Consider the following 21885-nt stretch of genomic DNA (forward strand, 5'->3'; position numbering starts at 1 on the left):
ATGTATATATGTATGAGTATGAATGGATGGGCATTCTCCGTCTGTTTCCTGGTGCAACCTTGCTGACACAGGAAACAGCAATTATGTATAAATAAATAAATATATTACCCTGAGTGAAGCTATAAAACAATACCTTAGTGACACAAAACCTTGAAGAGGTACAGGGTAAAAGAAAGAGACATGCATAGTGAGTGTAATAATTCTGATTCTAATTGGGTGCAATGAAATGTGTTCTGTGTATAGGTGGAAATTTAAATAAAAACTTGAGACAAATGAATCTAGCATGAAAAATGATACAGAATCGAAGAGTACTGAAGAGAAAAAAATTGGGGATGAATACAAGAAATGGTGTATGCAAAGGAGGCATGTAAGAACAAGGATAAGTAAAGACTCATTTGCCATGGTCAACCTCATGATGGGAGGTCCTGGAGGGACCATGTGTCAAGAGATACAAACAAATAGATTGGAGTTGTTTCACCTCAGTAAACTGGACATTAACTGAGGCTGTGAATGAATGAAGGAAACCTGTATGTACTTGAATTAACCCACTTAGCAAAAATAGTTGTAGAAAATCATCAGGAAAATTGAAACACCACCTTTACTTACTGCAATCAAGCTAGGATCACGTTCTATTGCCTCCCCCTCAGCCTTCTCTTCAGAGTTGTTGTTGGCAGCATTATTTGCTCCAAGAAGCTCCTCCTCTTCCGCACTTGCTTCTTCTATCAAATAGTCTGTTATGTTGCGTAGCACTGGATTTGATGACGAAGTGAGACTGAGCAACTGCTTGGGGAAGCAGAACAATAACATCTGTTAGGTCATAAACATTGAAATTCTGATGCAAATGACTTCTATATTTCGAAATATATGATCACAAGCGACTGAGGATTGTTCACCATAAAGATGAAGGAAAAGCTTCAGCAGAGCACCCATAACCAAATGAACATGATAAGCTACCAAACAACTTGCTTGCTGAATTCATTCAATCAAGGGCTGCCATTACATCTCATTTACTTTAGCTCTCACTTGAACTAAGCAGTTACAGCAAATAAAACTTCTCAAATGAAACCATACATCACACTAGAACCTGACAAATTATGAAATAAATAACCTAAAAGACAAAGGAATACAAGACAAGTGTTAACAAAGTAGAATTTTAGGACCAACAAAAAATAATTGCATCTCAAGATGAATGGCAGCTCTATTCAGGATGAAACACTAAAAGAAGGGTTAATGATTATCACTTACACCTGAGTTTCAAGATTATGTTAGTTATAGACTGTTCAGTATATAAGTGTCCTATAATTCTAGTTTACACATCTGATACAAACACATGCTTAATAATAGAGAACCTCATTGTAAAGGGTAGATACAAATTCAACAAGGTGGTTTCAGTCCTATATCTAAACAATTCTAGAAGATTGTTAAATTATGCTCTAGCTTAAACACTGTTACATGTTAAGGTCTGTTCATAACATATATCTTTATTTCTTTTATTTGTCAATTTCCCGCATGAGCGAGGTAACACCATAAACAGACAAAGAAAGGCTTCATTTGCTCACAACTATAAAGGTAAATTCTCCCGTTAGTGATTAGACTAGCAGTATATCTACCTCCATCTACATTCTCCATGCACTTCCCCATTCAATTACAGATTCAATAAATAAATTACTACATACAGAAATATTCTCTACATTTTACAAAGTACAGTAAGAAGGAAATGGTTTTACAGAGTTTGATAATAACACAGTTTAACCAATTTGTGATATTACACTTAAAAATCTTCCGTCTTTATCACCACATACAGGATTTTCTTGAATATCAGTGCCATCTGTCCACAAGCCCCAGCGGGAGTCCAAATTCTGAATGATCTTGGCTGACAACTTGATGTCTGCACGAACAACAGAACGATGGGATGTGATACCATTCACAGTGCGAATACGACGGCTTAGATCTCGGTTCACAATAGCACCAAGTTCACAGTCCCGTAACTGCATGACAAAACAGATTTTGAGGATGTTAGATTTCTTTCTGTCACAACATATCTGGGTTCTGAAAATCAGATGACATCCAGTGCAATTCAACAGCCAAATTAATCAATGCTCCTCCTTCTGTTTATGAAAATACTCTAAATGAAAATTTAGACATAAAACTTTGCGCTACCTCGCAAACGCGGGAGACAGCGGGGGGGAAAAAAAAAAAAAAAAAAAAAAAACTAAGAATGCCCTAAAATACATGTAAAATCACCAAAATTTTTGAGATGGCCTTTACAACATTCACAATCACAAGGAGCTACACATCTAAAACTGGTAACCCTACATATGTTATATAAGTACATTCTACCCAGTCATGTACAGACCCAACGAAATGTATGCTCAAGTGCAATTCTTATAACTTCTTCTGCAGGGTACCACTGGACATGATGCATCACTAGCAGCCCAAAATATGGACTTACATTAAGTAATGGTAAAATCATCACTTGCACATGCAGCTAACCATGGGTCATCCTTACTTTAATCCATACATTCACCTATTATGTCAACATACATTACAAGAATGAATATTAGAGTCTGTGGGGCTTGGCTATTGATGGTAGGTTCTAGTTTTTTTCCATAATTACCCAATGAACAGTTTTTAAAATAAAGTCCTAGTTACCCAAAGATCTATTTCCAGAGTCTCATGTAGCCCAAGGCCACACTACCTGCAGTGGCAGAGAAAAGTAAACTCCACTACAATGAGGTATTCTCTGACGAGACTCTACTCCTAATGATATGGCTGGCCTCAATGACTTTTCACGTGGTGTAAAATCGAGCACTTGGAGCCCAGTACGAAAATATCATACTGCTTGCCACAATATGATACCGATACATGTAAACACCTCAACAAAAAGAAACCAAATTTATCAAACCTTGCTAAGAATACCTTATGCAAATCTATGCAGGGTTGGGTTTTGAAATGTCACACTAACCACGGGTTTAAAAGTGTCTGGCTGACTGTAGTGAAAACCTTCTTGAACCAAGCTACTCATGAATAACAAGTGTGCTGGGCTGACTACAAGTAGTCTATCAATAAAATCAGTACAGTCAGAGAAAGAGAGGGAAAGGGAGTTGGAAAAGGACGAAGGGAGGTAGAGGAAAATGGGAGGGAAGGAGGGGAAGGGGGAAGAGAGGTGTGATGAAGGAGGAGGTAGGGGAGAGAGAGTGTAGATTAATAGTGTTTTTTCACACCATTAACCTCCTTCCAAAACAGTGAACTTCATTTTTTTTAAAGAAAGGGGATAACTGAGTTACTGATTAGTAAGTTGGGACTTTAACAAGTATGGATCAATTTGAAGGCCAGAGGATTGATATAATGCCTGCAGTGTCTGTGACAAGGAATGGGGTACAACTGAGTTCTAATTGAGTGGTATATGTTTGCTGAGCATATTTAGTAAGTTGTACAAGATAATGGTGGTGGCTTGCACAGAGCATCTGACTGCAGATGTACAAGTTCATATTGGATAACTGAATCAAGTGTCTCAGTGAAAAATAGAGACAGAAAAACATATGAGGCATTTATGGATTTGGAGATAACATATGATAAGAGCTACTAGAGTTGCCTTCTGGAAAGTACTATGAACATATGGAGAGGTAGGAAAGCTGTTCAGAAGCTGAGGGATTTTTCTCAAGAGACAAGTGATTGAGAGTGTAGGTGGAGGAAGAATACAAGGAGTAATGGGAGAACTTCATTGCTTTAACATTCTGACCCCCAAGGTCTTGCTCACAAAGCTGACAACCAGTGACCCAGCCTAGCCTTAAATACAAGTGTACGTGGGTCACTTTGCGGGCTGCCTGAGAACTCTGCTCCCTGATTGGCTGTTGCGCCCCTTACTCTGCACCACGCTTACAACCAACAAGCATGCTGCTTTCACTATAGATACAAAACCTTCCCTATAGTTTATGTTAATTACATTGTTATATGCAGCTTCATATATCTGTAAATAATAAACCACTGGGAAGGTTTTCTGTGTGTGTAGCAAAAGCAGCATGATTGGTGTTTGTAAGCTAGTTGCCGAGTTAGGGGAGCAACAGCCAATCAGGAAGCAGAGTTCTCACGCAGCCCACAAGGTGACACACATACGCTTGTATTTAAGGCCAGGCTAAATCGCTGGTTGTCAGCTTTGTGAGGAAGACCTTGGGGGGGTCAGCAAGTTAAAGCAATAAAGTTCTCCCATTACTCCTCATATTCATCCTCCACCTACACTCTCATTTGTCTCCAAGATAATCAGACAAAGGCATGTATGAGAGTAGGTAAAGAGAAGGGTAAATGGTTCTAGGTGAAGCTATATCCACTCCCAGGCACCTTAAGGCCTGCACTTCCTCCTTGTTCTCTCAATTTAAATTTACATCCAAACCATCCCCCTCACGATTACCTTACTTTTGTTCACATTAACACTAACATCTTTTGTTCACATTAACACTAACATAATCATATTAACACTAACATAATCATAACTGTAAATAGATTACAACAAAATCTTTTACTCACTCTAATATTGTTTAGATTCCAGCATATGTCCTTGATATTGACATGTCTTTTGAAGGTAACCCAACCCCGCCTGAACCATCGACGTTCTGGCTGAGGATCTGCAATAGCAGCACGGAGAAATCCATTGTATCGACGACACATCTGTAAAGAAAACAACTACACTATAAACTCAATTCAGTAAAAAGAAGTACAGCAGCATCATATTACAGAACTATTGTGCATTCTCTTTGTTTGATTTTTGTGGGAGTCTGTAAAGCACATGACCTAATGGTTACTCACCACTTTTTATGAAAATGATATATCAAAGCATTTTTTTCAAGCTTCTTTGCCATTACCTACGGTCTGTCTATCTCTGATGCCTTTTCCAAATGGAACTCCCCCAAGGGAGGTTGCCATGGCAATAGTCTCCATAATTAGTAAACTCCAGTGCTACTTTTTAACCTTTAGTACCTCACCCTTAACAGGCCACTGGCAGAGGGCAACTTTAACAGTGTTTGCAGAGACTCCTACCTAATGCTCCTATGACTAGTATTACATAATGCCCCTACCTACTACCTCTATCCAATGCTCTTGCCTAATTGTTCCTACCTACTACTTCTATCTATTGCTCCTATCATTTTGTCAAAAGGCAGGGCTAGTGCATATATTGCACTATGTAAGTATACTATGTGTATGATTTTACCTGCACAGCGAGGTAGTGCCTTGAACTGATGAAGAATGGCCTCCTTAGCTCACATCCACTCTCTATCCTTCAAGTATAATAAAACAACCAGAGCCACCTATCCACAGCCAAGCACCAAAAACCTTTCTATGGATTCCCCTAAGAGGATCTGTGTGTGTCTGATGTAGAAGGGGGAGAGGGAGGAGACTAAGGAGATAAAGGATGGCTGGAGTGATGAAGGGCTTAGGATACTGGGGCCAGAACCTTCAGGAGGGTGAGAGGCATTCACGTCACAAAGAATTTGACGGATGTGATATATCAGTGCATTATCAATATAAAGTGGTTAAGGCAAACCATGAAACAGCTTGTGGGGATTGGTTGTGGATGGCAGGCTCCAATTCCAAAGCATTATGCATGATACCTACAGGGTGACTGTGTGCAAATAAAGACAGTGTTTGTCCTTGATGCTACTCTGTCAAGTTAAGAAATGAGAGTACATGCAAAAAACACCCTGGAGGAAGGTAAGTTAATGCACATAAATAAAAAAAAACATAGCAAAACTCTGCCTTTGGAAATTTGAAATCATTACGGAGGTCCATTTGTGCTAGTTATGAAATAAATGAGATCCATCGATGACAGTTCTGAAATCAATCAGTCTACAAGGAAAATAGCCATGGGAAAGGATACTCATTGAAAAACTGATACTGATGTAAAAAATAAAACAACACAAAACTGTTGAAACTAATACAATCTAATCTTTAACTAGGAGGAACTCGCCTGATTAATGATAAATGACATTCAGCATACTGAGATGACCTATAATGTCACTATGACATGAGGCTCCACCATAATCTGCGGCACACCGCAGAACTTGTGTTGTTTACCTTAATGATGATGAACAGAAACTCATGCCTCTTAGGAAAAGCTAGGAGAACTGAGCTGTAAGACATATTATAAATGAGTGTCTTCCTTTGACAGGAGGAAAGTTATGGACCCATAAAATTGGATGTAACTTCTGGACAGAAATACAGAGCTTTCTTAAATGTGGATGGCTAACAATACCAAGTGCTATGGGAAGGATGAAAGGCAGCACCTGTAACATAATGCAATCATTGAAAAAGCAGACTGAGTGGGGCCAATAACGCGACAGAATGACTTCTTACTATAATACTGCAGTATGTATCATTTGATTTGACAATAATGTAATAACCCTTTTGAAACCAAGTCATAAAATCCCTCCAACACTAATTGCCAATATTCACCATGCAATAATGAAGCTAAAGAGCAGAAATATTATAACACAGATGCCTTCTGAAAATGAATTTTTCATGATTTTTCAAGTTTTATGAATCCAAGGATTCTCTCCCTTCCTCATGAAATGCCATGTGGATCCCTGTCAAACTTAAGCATGACCAAGTTTGAAAACCCCTGCTTTGGAAGAATCTTTTCAACCTGCCTCTTCCCACTTCCAACCTTGCCCACAAAATGTTGCCACAGCATATGATCAAGAATCATCCCTCTCATACCCTCATCCAAGGTAATAATAATAAGAAAATGAACATTTAAGAAATGAAAAAAAATCTCTGCGGTACATGATGGATGAAGTACTATTCACTGGTCTCAAAGATACGCTTAAAACACATTAAGTACAAAACAAAAATTCGTATATATGTGCTTCATAATCCAGTATCACTTAGCATGGACCCTGGGAGAGCATCGAGCTGATCTAAACGGTGTAATGGGAAGACACTTGCTGTAAGCACAGGTGTTCAGCTAGGTTAGGTTTGATAAATAACACCTATCTACTTACAGGTCAGATATTGGAAACAATCAACTAGAAGTGAGAACACAACTGACTAAAAGTCTAATTAACTGCAGAGTAATATTGGGTGTTTTTCAGCAAATAGCACTTTTTGATCTTACTATCTTTAAACATACCATAAAACATGAGTTTTGCCCTTAGCAGTAAAATGGTAATATAAGCTTGTAGTGAAAGCATATTGAAGACTATAAAGAATTGAGATCCCTAACTCACATTAACATATTCTGGAGATTATAAGACAATTCTGAGACATTGATTAAATGAAGATTACTCCTAAGGACGAAAGAATAATTATGGTTAAGGCAAGTATAACAAAGTACCTCAAGTTTGATCCGACTATAAATAAACATGAAACAGCATATGTACAAAAATTATTCATGAAAGATTTCCATGAAGGATGCACATTCATGGTCATAACATTTATCAACTTACAGCTTCCACTTCCTGTTTTGTGATAGTTGGTGCAAGATTGCGTAGGAAAATTGATGCAGTCTTATGAAGAGCTCTTGGCCGAGGCTCTTCCTCCTCGTCTTTGCCTTCCTCCTCTTCACCTTTCTCCTTTTCTTTGGTTTCTTTATCACTGGTCTTGGACTCACTTTCTGGCAGAGCATTTTACAAATTACATCCCATTTGTTAACAGAAAAAAAAAAAAAAAAAAAAAAAAAAAAAAAAAAATTATGAGAAAACAAAAAAGGTCTCAGGAACATTAAAATTTTAAAGGATTATACATTTATCTCCTACTTTGTTCTATTCTACCTATTCTGTTCATTTTCTTGCAATGTGCTTTAACTTTCATTGGCAATGTATAAATGAAGTCTCTTCTTCATAAATTTCACAGCAAACCATCTTCTCAATTATCAGGTACCACTGACAACTAATCAATACACTAATAATTATCTTATAACACTGTAAATTCGTTCAACTGTATATATGGGTATCTACAGTCTGCATTTCTCATACAAGATTATGAAAATACACACAGGATTTTTCCTATTAAAGTTAATACTTCAATTTTCTTTTCAACACATTAAAAAACCTTCATGTAGTAGTGGGGGAGAGAGAGGGAGGGAGGGAAAGACACCTTTAGAACTTTTGACTACAAAACTCATATCCTGTGCTGTTTAGTGTTAAAAAATTCTAGTCAACTCAGTATCTGGAAACTTATGGCCCCTTTTAATCAAAATATATATTATAGCATACTACCATGGATTTCATGTAATTCTGTTTGAAAACAAAAAGCTATAACAATGTTATTCACATATGAATATGGTTAGTTACCAGAAGTATTCAAGGCTATAACTTTCTTTTATTTATGGATCTGGAGAAAACATATGATAAGGTTCATAGATATCCCTTGTTGAAGGTCTTAAGAGAAAATACAGTATGAGAGGAAAGTTATTGGAAGCTGAGAAAAGTTTTTGTTAAGGACGTAATGCATGTGCACAGGTGGGAAAAGAGGAGAGTGGATCCAAGTCAAGGAAAGTCTGCAGCAGAGGTGTGTTATGTCACCATGACTATTTAATTTTCTTATGGATGGGGCAGTGAGGAAAGTAAATGAGAGAGTCTTGGATAGAGGGGTGAGCAAGCAGTCTGTTGAGGATAAGAAGGCCTAGGGAGTGTCAGTTGTTTGCTAATGACACAGCACCATTAGCAGTTTTGAGGGAGAAACTATTAGAGAAGGTGAGGGAGTAAGGGAGTGTGTTAAAGGATGAAGGTGAAAGTAAATGTGAATAAGAGCAAGGTTATTAGGTTTAGCAGGGTTGAGGGACAAGTTAATTAGGTTGTGAGTGTGACTGGAGAAAAACTAGAGGTAGAAGCGACGAGGTAAAAAAAAAAAAAAAAAAAAAAAAAAAAAAAAAAAAAAAGTGTCTTGGAATCCTGGGAGTGGACATGGCAGAGAATGGAACCATGGAACTGAAAGTCACTGGAAAAGGTCCTAGGAGCAGTGAAGAATGTGTGGAGAGAGAGAGAGAGAGAGAGAGATCATTATCTGAAAGGGCAAAAATGGTTATGTTTGAAGGTATAGTAGCCCCAACAATTCTGCATGTATGCGAGGCATGGGCTATAGATGACTTTATGCACAGGAAGGTGGAAGTGTTGGAAATGAAATGTTTGAGGACAATATTTGATGTGAAGTGGTTTGATCAATTAAGTAATGAAAGGGTAAGAGAAAGGTGTGGTGATGAAAAGACTGTAGTTGAGAGAACTGAGGTGGATGTGCTAAAATGTTGGACATGTGCAGAGAAAGAGTGAGGAAAATTAAACAAAAAAAGTTACACATAAGAAGTGGAAGGAACAAAGATAAGGGTTAGACCAAATGGAGATGGAAAGATGGAGTGAGAGAGATTTTGGGTGACTGGGGCCTCAATATGCAGGAGGGTGAAAGATGTGTACGTGATAGTGAACTGGAACAATGTGATGCTGTCAATGGTATGAAGTGTCCAGGGGGAACCATGGAAAGGACTATGGGGCCTAGTTGAGGGAACCATAGTTTCGGTACATTGCATATGATAGATATAGAGCAGATGTGAGCAAATGTGGCCTTTCTTTGTCTACTCCTAGAGCTACCTCACTAGCACAGGATATGGAGGAAAAAAAAAAAAAAAAAATCCTGTATGTAATAACTTTTCTTTTGTACTTCTCTGACATCTCCTGCTTTAGCATGGTAGTACTAAGAATAGAGAACGATGTGGGTTCATTTTCTCACATCCTTTCTATAGCTACCCTGTGTAATACACCAAAAAACACAGCCCGCTATCTACAATCAGACCCAAAACCCTACCCATAGTTTCCCAACTGCCTCATAGGCCCTTGCTCAGTTTCCTGACATCACGTCAGTCCCTGTACACCTCAATGCTCCAAATCACTCCATCTCACAGGCACCTTACACACTCCAGCTTGTTCATGCCCCAAACACTCAAAAATCTTTTTCATTTATTCTTCCATCTCTGATTTTGTCTATCCCTTCTTGTCCCTTTCACTTTGCCACAAATAACTTGTCACCCTCTCCTCACCCAATCTCTACATAAGTCCAAACGATTTCAATTCACCCTCTACAAGTCTCTCAGCCATACTCTTTTCCAAATCACTCTATCCTGTGCACACACCCTCCTGCCTGTTCAAACTCCAAACATTCAAAACCTTTTCCACTCATTTCTTCCATCTCCAATTTGGTTTAACCCTTCTTGACCCCTTCACTTTTGCCACAAATATCCTTTGTAACCCTCTCCTCACCTAATCTATCGATATGTCCAAAACATTCCAGTTAGCTGTCCTCAGCTTTCTCAACCATGATATACATTATGACCTAGAACTCGGTCTCATATCTAAGATCTCCAAATTTGTTGAAGACACCAAACTAGGAGGGGGAGCTGTAAACAGGCAGAGTGGTCAGACAGATGGCAAATGAAGTTTAATAGAGACAAGTGTAAAGTTATACACATTGGAAACAAGAATATACATTAGGACTACAAACTATTCAAAAACTCTCTAACTAAAGTAAATGAAGAGGAGGTTCTTGGAGATGTCATTAGCAACAATCTGAAGTATACTAAAGAGTGTCAAGCAGCAAGTAAAAAAGGCAACCAAATATTAGGTTTCATAACCATGAACGTATATTGCAAAACACCAGAAACAATTCTCACACTTTATAATTCTCTAGTAAGATCACACATTGAATATGCCATCCAGTTTTGGCCCCAAACTATAAAAAAGACAAGGAAAAATTAGAGCAAGTACAAAGATGCATGACAAAATTAATCCCATCTCTTAGAAATCTGGCATACAAAGAAAAATTAAACTGACTGGATGTCTTCTACCTTAGAAAACGTAGACTTTGCGGTGACTTAATCCAAATGTTCAAATTTCTAACGAGTTCGATAAAATAAATCACAAACATCTTTTCTAAATACAAGAAAATACAGTTACCAGGACAAATGAAATAAAACTCAAAGCTAAGAGATGTTGTATGGATGCAGGTAAAAGCTCATTTTCCTATAGGTGCGTTGAGCACTGGAATAAGTTACTGTCAGACGTAGTAAATGTTTAGACTATAAATACCTTCAAAAGTAGTTTAGAAAAGTATCTTACAAATTCAGATATATGTACTCTGAGAAATAAACAGAGGTAATGGAGACACTAAAAGGCTGATGTGCAGCAGTGGGGAGTTGGTGACAACTTAAAATCCTGCTGAGTGGAATTACATTTTCCTTACTAAACTCCCCCCCCCTTTTTTTTTTAACCAGACAACCCAGTTGTGGGAAAATCTGGCCTCCTGTTGTCTGTCTTTCTAAAGAAAACTCATGTAAACCACACTCTTCTCATTAGCACACCTCTTCCTTACCCAAACATTTCTTACATGATCAACCCACTACACATCACATATCGAACTCAAACTTTTCAATTCCGATATAATCTCCCTCTTCCATATATTCCCATCTAAAGTCAACACCTCATACCCATACAACATTGTAAAAACTACTATACCTTCATACATGCCCATCTTTACCCTCATAGACAGTGACCTCTCTTTCCTTCACCCTCTCACACACCTTTGACTCAGCACAGCTCCCATGTTCTCATTCACTGCCATGTCCACTCCTATGTATCTAAACACTTTACTTCCTCTAAATTTTTTCCATTCCAACTCACACCCCAGGTAACTTTTAATGTCTTCTTTTACATACATGCTCTCCATTTCCAGACTTTGCAAGGAAGAGCAAAGAGCGGACAAAAAATAGCATCATTTGTTCACATCCACTCTGTCCCTGTCATGTATAATGCACCAAAACCATTGCTACATATCCACAACCAGGCCCTTCAAACTTTTCTGTGGTTTACTCTGACCACTTTACAAGCCCTGGTTCAGCCCATTGACAGTACATCACAACTTGTACACCAAAACATTTGAATTCACTCTAATCCATGCATACCTCACCTTCCTCTGCATGTTCCTGCACTGAAATTTCAGAGCATTTTTAACTCCATCCTTCCAATGCCTTCATGGTTTCACCTTTTTCCTTGTTCCCTCAACTTCAGAGCATATATTCTCTTAGTCATCCTTTCTCCACTCATCCTCTCCATTTAAGCACATCCTCTTCAGCTCTCTCATACATAATCCTCATTCTACCACACCTCTCATTTCTTATTTGATCAACCCTCTTCACACCAAAAATTGTCACTGAAGACTTCATTTCAAACACCCCCTTTACATTCAAGTCTTAAGCCCAAGCTATGCATCCATACAGCACCAAAATGACAAATGTACAACAAACATACCCATCTCTGCCCTTCTAATGCGTGTATGAATTAAGATAAGAATGTGAAACCTGGTTCAAAAGAAAAAGAAAACGTTTTTCTTTTAAAGTCTTGCTTTCCCATCGGGCTGTTAAAACACCCCCTTCACTCCCTACCATCAGGCTATCAAAACACCCTATTCACTTCGTAATTAGCAAAGGACCAGGTCGCAATGTTATCATGTAACTCTAAATAATTTTTTGTTATATTTGAAAGCCATTAATTCATTTCACAATGGATTTCTTTTCTGACAGTGTGTACAAGCTACATATGTTTTAAGATTTCTGTATGATAGAGTGGCAGATATAGGGTGTTTTGGTCGAGGTGGTGTGCAAAGTGAGAGGGTTGGGGAAAATGATTTGGTAAACAGAGAAGAGGTAGTAAAAGCTCTGCGGAAGATGAAAGCCAGCAAGGCAGCAGGTTTGGATGGTATTGCAGTGGAATTTATTAAAAAAAGGGATGACTGTATTCTTGACTGGTTGGTAAGGTTATTTAATGTATGTGAGGTGAATGCAAGAGTCCTGGAAAGAGGGGCAAGTATGAAGTCAGTTGGGGATGAGAGAGCTTGGGAAGTGAGTCAATTGTTGTTCGCTGATGATACAGCGCTGGTGGCTGATTCATGTGAGAAACTGCAGAAGCTGGTGACTGAGTTTGGTAAAGTGTGTGGAAGAAGAAAGTTGAGAGTAAATGTGAATAAGAGCAAGGTTATTAGGTACAGTAGGGGTGAGGGTCAAGTCAATTGGGAGGTGAGTTTGAATGGAGAAAAACTGGAGGAAGTGAAGTGTTTTAGATATCTGGGAGTGGATCTGTCAGCGGATGGAACCATGGAAGCGGAAGTGGATCATAGGGTGGGGGAGGGGGCGAAAATTTTGGGAGCCTTGAAAAATGTGTGGAAGTCGAGAACATTATCTCGGAAAGCAAAAATGGGTATGTTTGAGGGAATAGTGGTTCCAACAATGCTGTATGGTTGCGAGGCGTGGGCTATGGATAGAGATGTGCGCAGGAGGATGGATGTGCTGGAAATGAGATGTTTGAGGACAATGTGTGGTGTGAGGTGGTTTGATCGAGTAAGTAACGTAAGGGTAAGAGAGATGTGTGGAAATAAAAAGAGCGTGGTCGAGAGAGCAGAAGAGGGTGTTTTGAAATGGTTTGGGCACATGGAGAGAATGAGTGAGGAGAGATTGACCAAGAGGATATATGTGTCGGAGGTGGAGGGAACGAGGAGAAGAGGGAGACCAAATTGGAGGTGGAAAGATGGAGTGAAAAAGATTTTGTGTGATCGGGGCCTGAACATGCAGGAGGGTGAAAGGAGGGCAAGAAATAGAGTGAATTGGAGTCATGTGGTATACAGGGGTTGACGTGCTGTCAGTGGATTGAAGCAAGGCATGTGAAGCGTCTGGGGTAAACCATGGAAAGCTGTGTAGGTATGTATATTTGCGTGTCTGGACGTGTGTATGTACATGTGTATGGGGGGGGGGGGTTGGGCCATTTCTTTCGTCTGTTTCCTTGCGCTACCTCGCAAACGCGGGAGACAGCGACAAAGTATAAAAAAAAAAAAAAAAAAAAAATGACTCATGGTGAGGTGCCTGAGGATTGGCGGAATGCGTGCATAGTGCCATTGTACAAAGGCAAAGGGGATAAGAGCGAGTGCTCAAATTACAGAGGTATAAGTTTGTTGAGTATTCCTGGTAAATTATATGGGAGGGTATTGATTGAGAGGGTGAAGGCATGTACAGAGCATCAGATTGGGGAAGAGCAGTGTGGTTTCAGAAGTGGTAGGGGATGTGTGGATCAGGTGTTTGCTTTGAAGAATGAATGTGAGAAATACTTAGAAAAGCAAATGGATTTGTATGTAGCATTTATAGATCTGGAGAAGGCATATGATAAGAGTTGATAGAGATGCTCTGTGGAAGGTATTAAGAATATATGGTGTGGGAGGCAAGTTGTTAGAAGCAGTGAAAAGTTTTTATCGAGGATGTAAGGCATGTGTACGTGTAGGATGAGGGGAAAGTGATTGGTTCTCAGTGAATGTAGGTTTGCGGCAGGGGTGTGTGATGTCTCCATGGTTGTTTAATTTGTTTATGGATGGGGTTGTTAGGGAGGTGAATGCAAGAGTTTTGGAAAGAGGGGCAAGTATGAAGTCTGTTGTGGATGAGAGAGCTTGGGAAGTGAGTCAGTTGTTCGCTGATGATACAGCACTGGTGGCTGATTCATGTGAGAAACTGCAGAAGCTGGCGACTGAGTTTGGTAAAGTGTGTGAAAGAAGAAAGTTAAGAGTAAATGTGAATAAGAGCAAGGTTATTAGGTACAGTAGGGTTGAGGATCAAGTCAATTGGGAGGTAAATTTGAATGGAGAAAAACTGGAGGAATTAAAGTGTTTTAGATATCTGGGAGTGGATCTGGCAGCGGATGGAACCATGGAAGCGGAAGTGAATCATAGGGTGGGGGAGGGGGCGAAAATCCTGGGAGCTTTGAAGAATGAGTGGAAGTCGAGAACATTATCACGGAAAGCAAAAATGGGTATGTTTGAAGGAATAGTAGTTCCAACAATGTTGTATGGTTGCGAGGCGTGGGCTATGGATAGAGTTGTGCGCAGGAGGGTGGATGTGCTGGAAATGAGATGTTTGAGGACAATGTGTGGTGTGAGGTGGTTTGATCGAGTAAGTAATGTAAGGGTAAGAGAGATGTGTAGAAATAAAAAGAGCGTGGTTGAGAGAGCAGAAGAGGGTGTTTTGAAATGGTTTGGGCACATGGAGAGAATGAGTGAGGAAAGACTGACCAAGAGGATATATGTGTCAGAGGTGGAGGGAACGAGAAGAAGTGGGAGACCAAATTGGAGGTGGAAAGATGGAGTGAAAAAGATTTTGTGTGATCGGGGCCTGAACATGCAGGAGGGTGAAAGGAGGGCAAGGAATAGAGTGAATTGGATCGATGTGGTATACCGGGGTTGACGTGCTGTCAGTGGATTGAATCAGGGCATGTGAAGCGTCTGGGGTGAACCATGGAAAGTTGTGTGGGGCCTGGATGTGGAAAGGGAGCTGTGGTTTCGGGCATTATTGCATGACAGCTAGAGACTGCGTGTGAACGAGAGGGGCCTTTGTTGTCTTTTCCTAGTGCTACCTCGCACACATGAGGGGGGAGGGGGATGGTATTCCATGTGTGGCGAGGTGGCGATGGGAATGAATAAAGGCAGACAGTGTGAATTGTGTGCATGGGTATATATGTATGTGTCTGTGTGTGTATATATATGTGTACACTGAGATGTATAGGTATGTATATTTGCGTGTGTGGACGTGTATGTATGTACATTGTGTATGGGGGTGGGTTGGGCCATTTCTTTCGTCTGTTTCCTTGCGCTACCTCGCAAACGCGGGAGACAGCGACAAAGCAAAATAAATAAATAAATATTTCAAGAATTTAATTAGACTAAATTTAATTACACTTTAAGGGCAATATCTGGTGTGTTATTGGGGTCATCAGTCCCTAACCCTGCACTTACATTGAAAACCACCAAACTGAGTTTCCTTATGACTGAGATTTGCACAATATCTGAATCTCTCTAGCAAAAAGTATTGCAAAAATATGCCTAATTTAGAATTCAAGAACCCCAACCATAATCAATACAATTTTTGTTGTATCCAAGTATTACAAATGTATGAAACAGTATTAATATGATATCAAAACAGAGACTTGCTATTTACCTTCACCATCCTCCCTCTCTTCTTTCTCCCCATTCTCTTCACCAGGGGGCTCAATACCATTCTCTTTCTTCTCCTCTTCTTTTTTCTCCTCCTCCTCTTCTCTTATTTTCAAACCATCTACACTTCCCTCATTCTCCATGCCAGGTGGAGGTGGTTCCTTTAAATCATCATCCATTGGTTCATCCTCCGATTCACTTGAAGAACTAGAAGAAGAACTTCCCGAGTGTTTTCGCTTTCGAGTTTCTGCTGGGGTAAACAATGAGCATGTATACAATCAAGAGGAACATTATGAACTCAGCTAAGCACTGAGTAGAGTCACAATGAAGAGTAAAGTATATTATGTTGCACACTAATGGAAAACTGACCTTTTTCCCCATCTGTTCCCTTTTGTCTGAGGTATTCTTTGGCCTTCTTCTGTAGTTCCATTTGCTCCTCAGACATATCCATCTTAAGTGGTTCATCTGGATTCTTTTCTTCTGATTTTTCTTTGTCTTCACCATCATCAGAACTGCAAAAATAATTCTTTTTAATTCTCCTGGCCACTTCACATGCCCTAGTTCAGGCTAATGACAACACATTAACCCCTGCAAACCTTACTGTTCCAATCACTCTATCCTATGCACACCTTTCATCCTCATGCATGTTCAGGCCCCAATCACTCAAAATATTTTGCACTAACACATTCAATCTCCAATCTTGTCTACCCCTTCTCCTTGTTCCCTTGTCTTCCTTTCTTCAATACATGATCAGTGCTTTCCATTGTTAGCAAAGCAGCGCCTGGTATCTGAAGCACTTCACTTCTCCCAAATTTCCTCCATTCAAACTCACACCCCAACTAACTTGTTCCTCTACCCAAATAAATCTAACTCTCAACTTCCCCATTTCAGACACTTTCGCTGTAACATCAGCAAACAACAGACTAATTTCCCTCTCCTTCATCTACAATGGACTGCATATTCATCCCTCTCTCCAAGACCCTTGCTACACTTCCCTCATCATCTCATCCATAAACAAAACAAACAGCTATGGTGACAGCACACACCATTCCCGCAGACCAACCTTCACCTGAAACCACTCACTCTCCTCTCTTCTTGGTCATACATATCCCATGCACTCTTAATGAAAACTTTTCACTGCTTCTAGTAGCTTTCCACCCACAACATATATTTGAATCCTTCCACAAGCTATCTTTATCAACCCCAACATATGCTTTCTCCAGATGCATAACTGCCACATAGTAATACTTACTTCTCTAAGTATTTCTCAAACACATTTTTCAAAGCAAAGACCTGGTCCACACTTCCTCAACTTCTCCTGAAATGACATTGTTCCTCCACAGCCTGATGCTCTGTAAATGCCCTCTCTCTCTCAATCACCACTCTCCCATTCAACTTTCCAGGTACACTCAACAATCTTATACCTATGTAGTTTGAACACTCACCTTGCCTTGCCTTTATAAAAAGGCACTATACCAGCATTCCACCAACCCTTAGGCACCTTGCCATGATCCTTTCAAATAATGAAAATCTTTACAAACCAAACAACAACACAGTAACTCCCGTCCTTAAATAATTAAACTGCAATACCATCAACTCCAACTGCCTTGTCACATTTTAACTTATGCAAGGCTTTCACCATCTCTCCATTCTTAACCTAAACCATTTTCCACAACTATGCACATCCTCCCAACCCAAAACCCCTATATCTGTCACTCTTATCTATCATCAAACAAATTCAACAATCCATCAAAATACTCACTCCATCTCCCCTCATCTCATCACCACTTATGAATACTTCCTGATTAGCTCCTTTTACTTATATTCCCATTTGTTCTCTTGTTCTTCTAACACTATCAACCTCCTTCCAAAACATCTATTGTCTCTACAGTTTACTGATCATTTATCATCTTGCTCTCATTTATCCTCTTTTCAACCCCTGCACCTTCCTCTGGATGGCTGCAACACTGACAGATGTACTATTCATATCACTTAATGACCTAAATAATGACAATGTAAAGTTCAGTCAGTTAAACTTACTCTTCACCCAATATGAAGGGCTTCTTTTCCTCTTCATTAATCTGTGGTTTTACATCCTCCTCTGGCACCTGATCCAACACCTGTAGGTCTAGGTCAGTGCCCCCTTCCAGCTTGATGACTACGGAATCAAGTAATTTCAGAAGCTGATCCGACTGGTCTGCATCTACACTGATGTTCTCCATGCGGTTAGCCTCGTAGAGTTCTGTAAATACAGACACTCTCCGCTGGGAAGCAAAGAAAATAACAAGTTAGAGGACACTATCCATGCAATAAAATGTTAAATATAAAATCTAGCAGACAATCAATGAACTGTCTTATATCTAAGTTTAATTCAAGTTACCATTTACATATATATGGTTGTTTCATCAAGACCCTTCCATTATTCCATGCCTATTAACATAATTCTGATCTTAGCTACTTTAACAGAATACTATCTACATACCAAAACTGCAAATATCCACTGCACTATGATTACACTTTTTCCTCTAAAAAATAATTCAGCATCTTACCTTTAGATTGGCTAACTGCTCCTCTCTGCGTTTGACACATTCCTCTGGATGGTACTTGGCCTTGAACCTAAAGTAAAGTATTATAATGCATTAGAAACTGGTGAGCAAAAATAAATGACCAACTCCTCACTTACTCCTTATGACATGTGGCCGAAAGAGCTTTTTCCTTCACTTCTCAATACAAAAACTTACATACTCATCAGCTTAGTACTTATTAGGGTCATCCATTGTACATCCAGCACATTATGAACTAAACTTATTTGAATTTACTGTATTTATTTGTGATTAGGCACTCCTAACAACCGGGTGTGTAAGTGATGCTGCATGTCGTCGTTTCTGGATCCCTTGCGATTTACTTTGTCTCAGTGTTGGTGACAATGGAAGATATATGAAATATGTTACCATTAGGCACAGTAAACCTCACCTGCCTTGGCTGAACATTGCAACATGTTTGTTTCACACATGGGCTCGATAAGAAGATAGCGAAGCGAACGATAGGTCATTGTGCGACCCCCTAACTAACATACACGTTCAGATCGCATCATTAACACTGCATTGCGCGCAGCGACCCTAAACTAACCGCGGAAACGAGCCCCATGTGCGTTTCGTCAGTTCACCACAACAAATTCAAGTTGGCTTGAGGTCTGCAGCAGCTGGTAGAAGCTGGAAAAACAACTGTTAGGGGGCAAATGTTAGATTACGTAGGGAAATGCCTACAGCAGACATCCCATCTTAATATCTAGATTTCATCAATTAATCATCATAGGAAAATGCTATTGAGAGCTTCTTCCAGAGCAAAGTATTTTAAACTATAATTTGAAAAATATAACCTGGCCAATAGTAAAGATCAACCTACTTCAACTACCTATTCTTGAATGGAATTCACGTCTAACAAGAGGATTTGATTCCCTTTTCGGGTGTTAGACATGATTCTGAATAATTCCAATATTAATTCCTTGAAGCACTATCAAAGCAAACCTAAGTTCCAATACCCTTTATTCCATGTGTAACTTAAGATGAAAGTCTAAAGCAACATAAGTAAATAAGATAAAAGGAGCAAAGGTGATGCCAACTGAAAATACAGTTAGGGAACCCTCCATCTAAATTTTGAGCTTTTGGGAAAAATCTCCAATTTCTGCAGCAGACTATTTGGTTTCTTCACCAGAACATAATTACAAAAGACAAAATTCTTATTATTCTAAATATACTTTGACTGTCAAGCACGACCAAAGGTCGAGAGCTGGGGATGAAAACTACACAAAATATTGTGAAGGCATTGATAAAGATGATTATATATTTCCCCAACTGTAATACACTTTCTCTCCACTATGCACAGGCCAAGAAAGCACAGTCTGACTTACACAGGTTTTATCTTATGTCATCAGATTCAGTAATCATAGGGCAGGTTTCATTCATGTGTGCTACCCTAACGCAGCCCAAGAACAGCACTAGCGAGACACCTCTCTACCCTTACAGCTACTTCTGATCCTCTAACCCTTAGTTATACTCTTCCTTTAACTTCCCCTATTTTCTTTAATACATAATTGTCATTTCCCATATCAGTGAGGTAGTGCCAGGAACAGAAGAAAGCCACATCTGCTCATGTCCATTCTCTAGCTGTCATATGAAATGCACCAAAACCACATCTCCCTATCCACAACCAGGCCCCACAGACCTTTCTATGGTTTACCCTAGAAGCTTCAGATGTACGTCAACCCCAGTATACCATATTATTCCAATTCACTCTATCCCATGAACAACTTTCACCCTCCTGCAAGGTCAGGTACTGATTACTCAAAATCCTTTTCTATCCATATCCTTCCATCTCCAATTTGGTCTCTCAGTTCTCACCAATATTCAAAATATTCTTTGTCAAACTAATCAAATCAATAATTCTTGATTCCACTTGGCTATTTTAAATATGCTATACTGCTGATATCTACAACAATAGTCAAAGCATCTGAGCTCAACATGTTCTCTTTATATGTGTGACAGAAAATATCTAATAGAGCAGTCATGTTCAAGCTAGAAAAAATTACTCTTGGAGAATAATTTGAGCAAATGAAACAGCATACATGGCTACTGGAGACAAAATATAGCTTTTCATAAATGACTACCATTTCCCAAAAACTAAGGAAGTGCTAAGAAAAAATGAAGAATGGCCACATTTGCTTATGCTCACTCTAGCTGTCATGAATGATGCATTGAAACCAGAGGCCTCATGTGCACAACCATACCCTATAAACCTTTCCAAGGTTTCCCTAACTGCTCAATATGCCCTGGTTCAGCCCACTAACAGCATGTTGCCCCCTATACATTACAACTGCTCCAATCCGCTCTATACCATGCATGCCTCACATCCTCCTACAAGTTTAAGCCTCTTAACAATGAAAGCAAATTTCACTCCAGCCTTCCATCTTTTCCTCAGTTCCCTCAACTTGATATATATAACCTCTTAGTTAGCTTATCCTCCTTCATCCTCTCCATATGTTCTTGCCATTTCATCACACCCTCTTCAATTCTTCAATGGAAATTCTTTTTACCTAAACAACTCTCTCATACCATAATATTCCGTATTTGATCAACATTCCACACATCATTCTCAAGCATTCATTTCCAACACAATGACCCTCTTCCCCACTTTATCATCTATTGCCCTACTTCACACCATCAAATACACTATTCATTACCATCATAGACAAAGCTCTTCAGTGCATTAAGGTCCTTAGCTTCATCATCCATCCTGTGGCTTACTTAGGTCCTGCAGTTCCATCTGCTACTATATCCCCTCCCAGTTTTCTCCATTCAAGCTCACACTTTAATTGGCCTGTCTCACCTACTTCTAAAACTGAACCTTTACTTCGATTTACAATAACTCTTAATTTTTCCCTTTCACACATTATCAAAGCTCAGAAACCAGCCTCTGCAGATTCTACCTCAGGTCTGCCATCAGAACAGTATCATCAGTAAAGAGCAACAGCCTCATCTCTCAGATGTCCCCACCCCCGCAGACTGCAGACCTGACTCTAAGACCCTTGCACTCAACTCCCCCACCATCCCATCTGTAAATAGACTGAACTGCCAAGGTGACACCATACATAAACTCTGAAAAGAGACCCACCTTCACCTGGAACTATTTGCCCTCCTCTCCTCTTACTTACATGCTTGCCTTACTATTTCATTTTATTCATTTATCATACTTGATTGCTGTTTCTCTCGTAAGACGAAAAAATGGCCCGTCCACTCATACACACACACATATACATACATACATAAACGCCCATATACATACACATACATTTCTTTTTATTCATTATATTTAATCACTGTCTCCCAC

The 21885-nt window shown here is 39.5% G+C and overlaps 1 protein-coding gene across 15 annotated transcripts in view; it reads right to left on the reverse strand.

Annotated features, from left to right (window-relative positions):
* Nucleotides 1–21885, reverse strand: part of Ars2 (arsenic resistance protein 2) — a 74135-nt gene that overhangs the window by 32351 nt on the left and 19899 nt on the right. For 4 of the 15 annotated variants that reach the window (XM_071663582.1, XM_071663574.1, XM_071663576.1 and 1 more), the window contains exons 6-13: nt 18549–18615; nt 18040–18263; nt 16369–16511; nt 16004–16246; nt 7440–7606; nt 4525–4665; nt 1770–1988; nt 607–780 (exon numbers count right to left, since the gene is read on the reverse strand). In XM_071663582.1, coding sequence (XP_071519683.1) covers nt 607–780; nt 1770–1988; nt 4525–4665; nt 7440–7606; nt 16004–16246; nt 16369–16511; nt 18040–18263; nt 18549–18615 — 1378 coding nt within the window. Of the gene's footprint in view, nt 1–606; nt 784–1769; nt 1989–4524; nt 4666–7439; nt 7607–16003; nt 16250–16368; nt 16512–18039; nt 18264–18548; nt 18616–18972; nt 19135–21885 lie in introns of those variants that run through there. The other 11 variants (XM_071663573.1, XM_071663575.1, XM_071663571.1 and 8 more) reach the window with 6 other exon arrangements.

The sequence above is a fragment of the Panulirus ornatus genome, chromosome 7 (genome assembly GCF_036320965.1).
Source record: "Panulirus ornatus isolate Po-2019 chromosome 7, ASM3632096v1, whole genome shotgun sequence".
In the NCBI taxonomy this organism is placed as follows: Eukaryota; Metazoa; Arthropoda; class Malacostraca; order Decapoda; family Palinuridae; genus Panulirus; species Panulirus ornatus.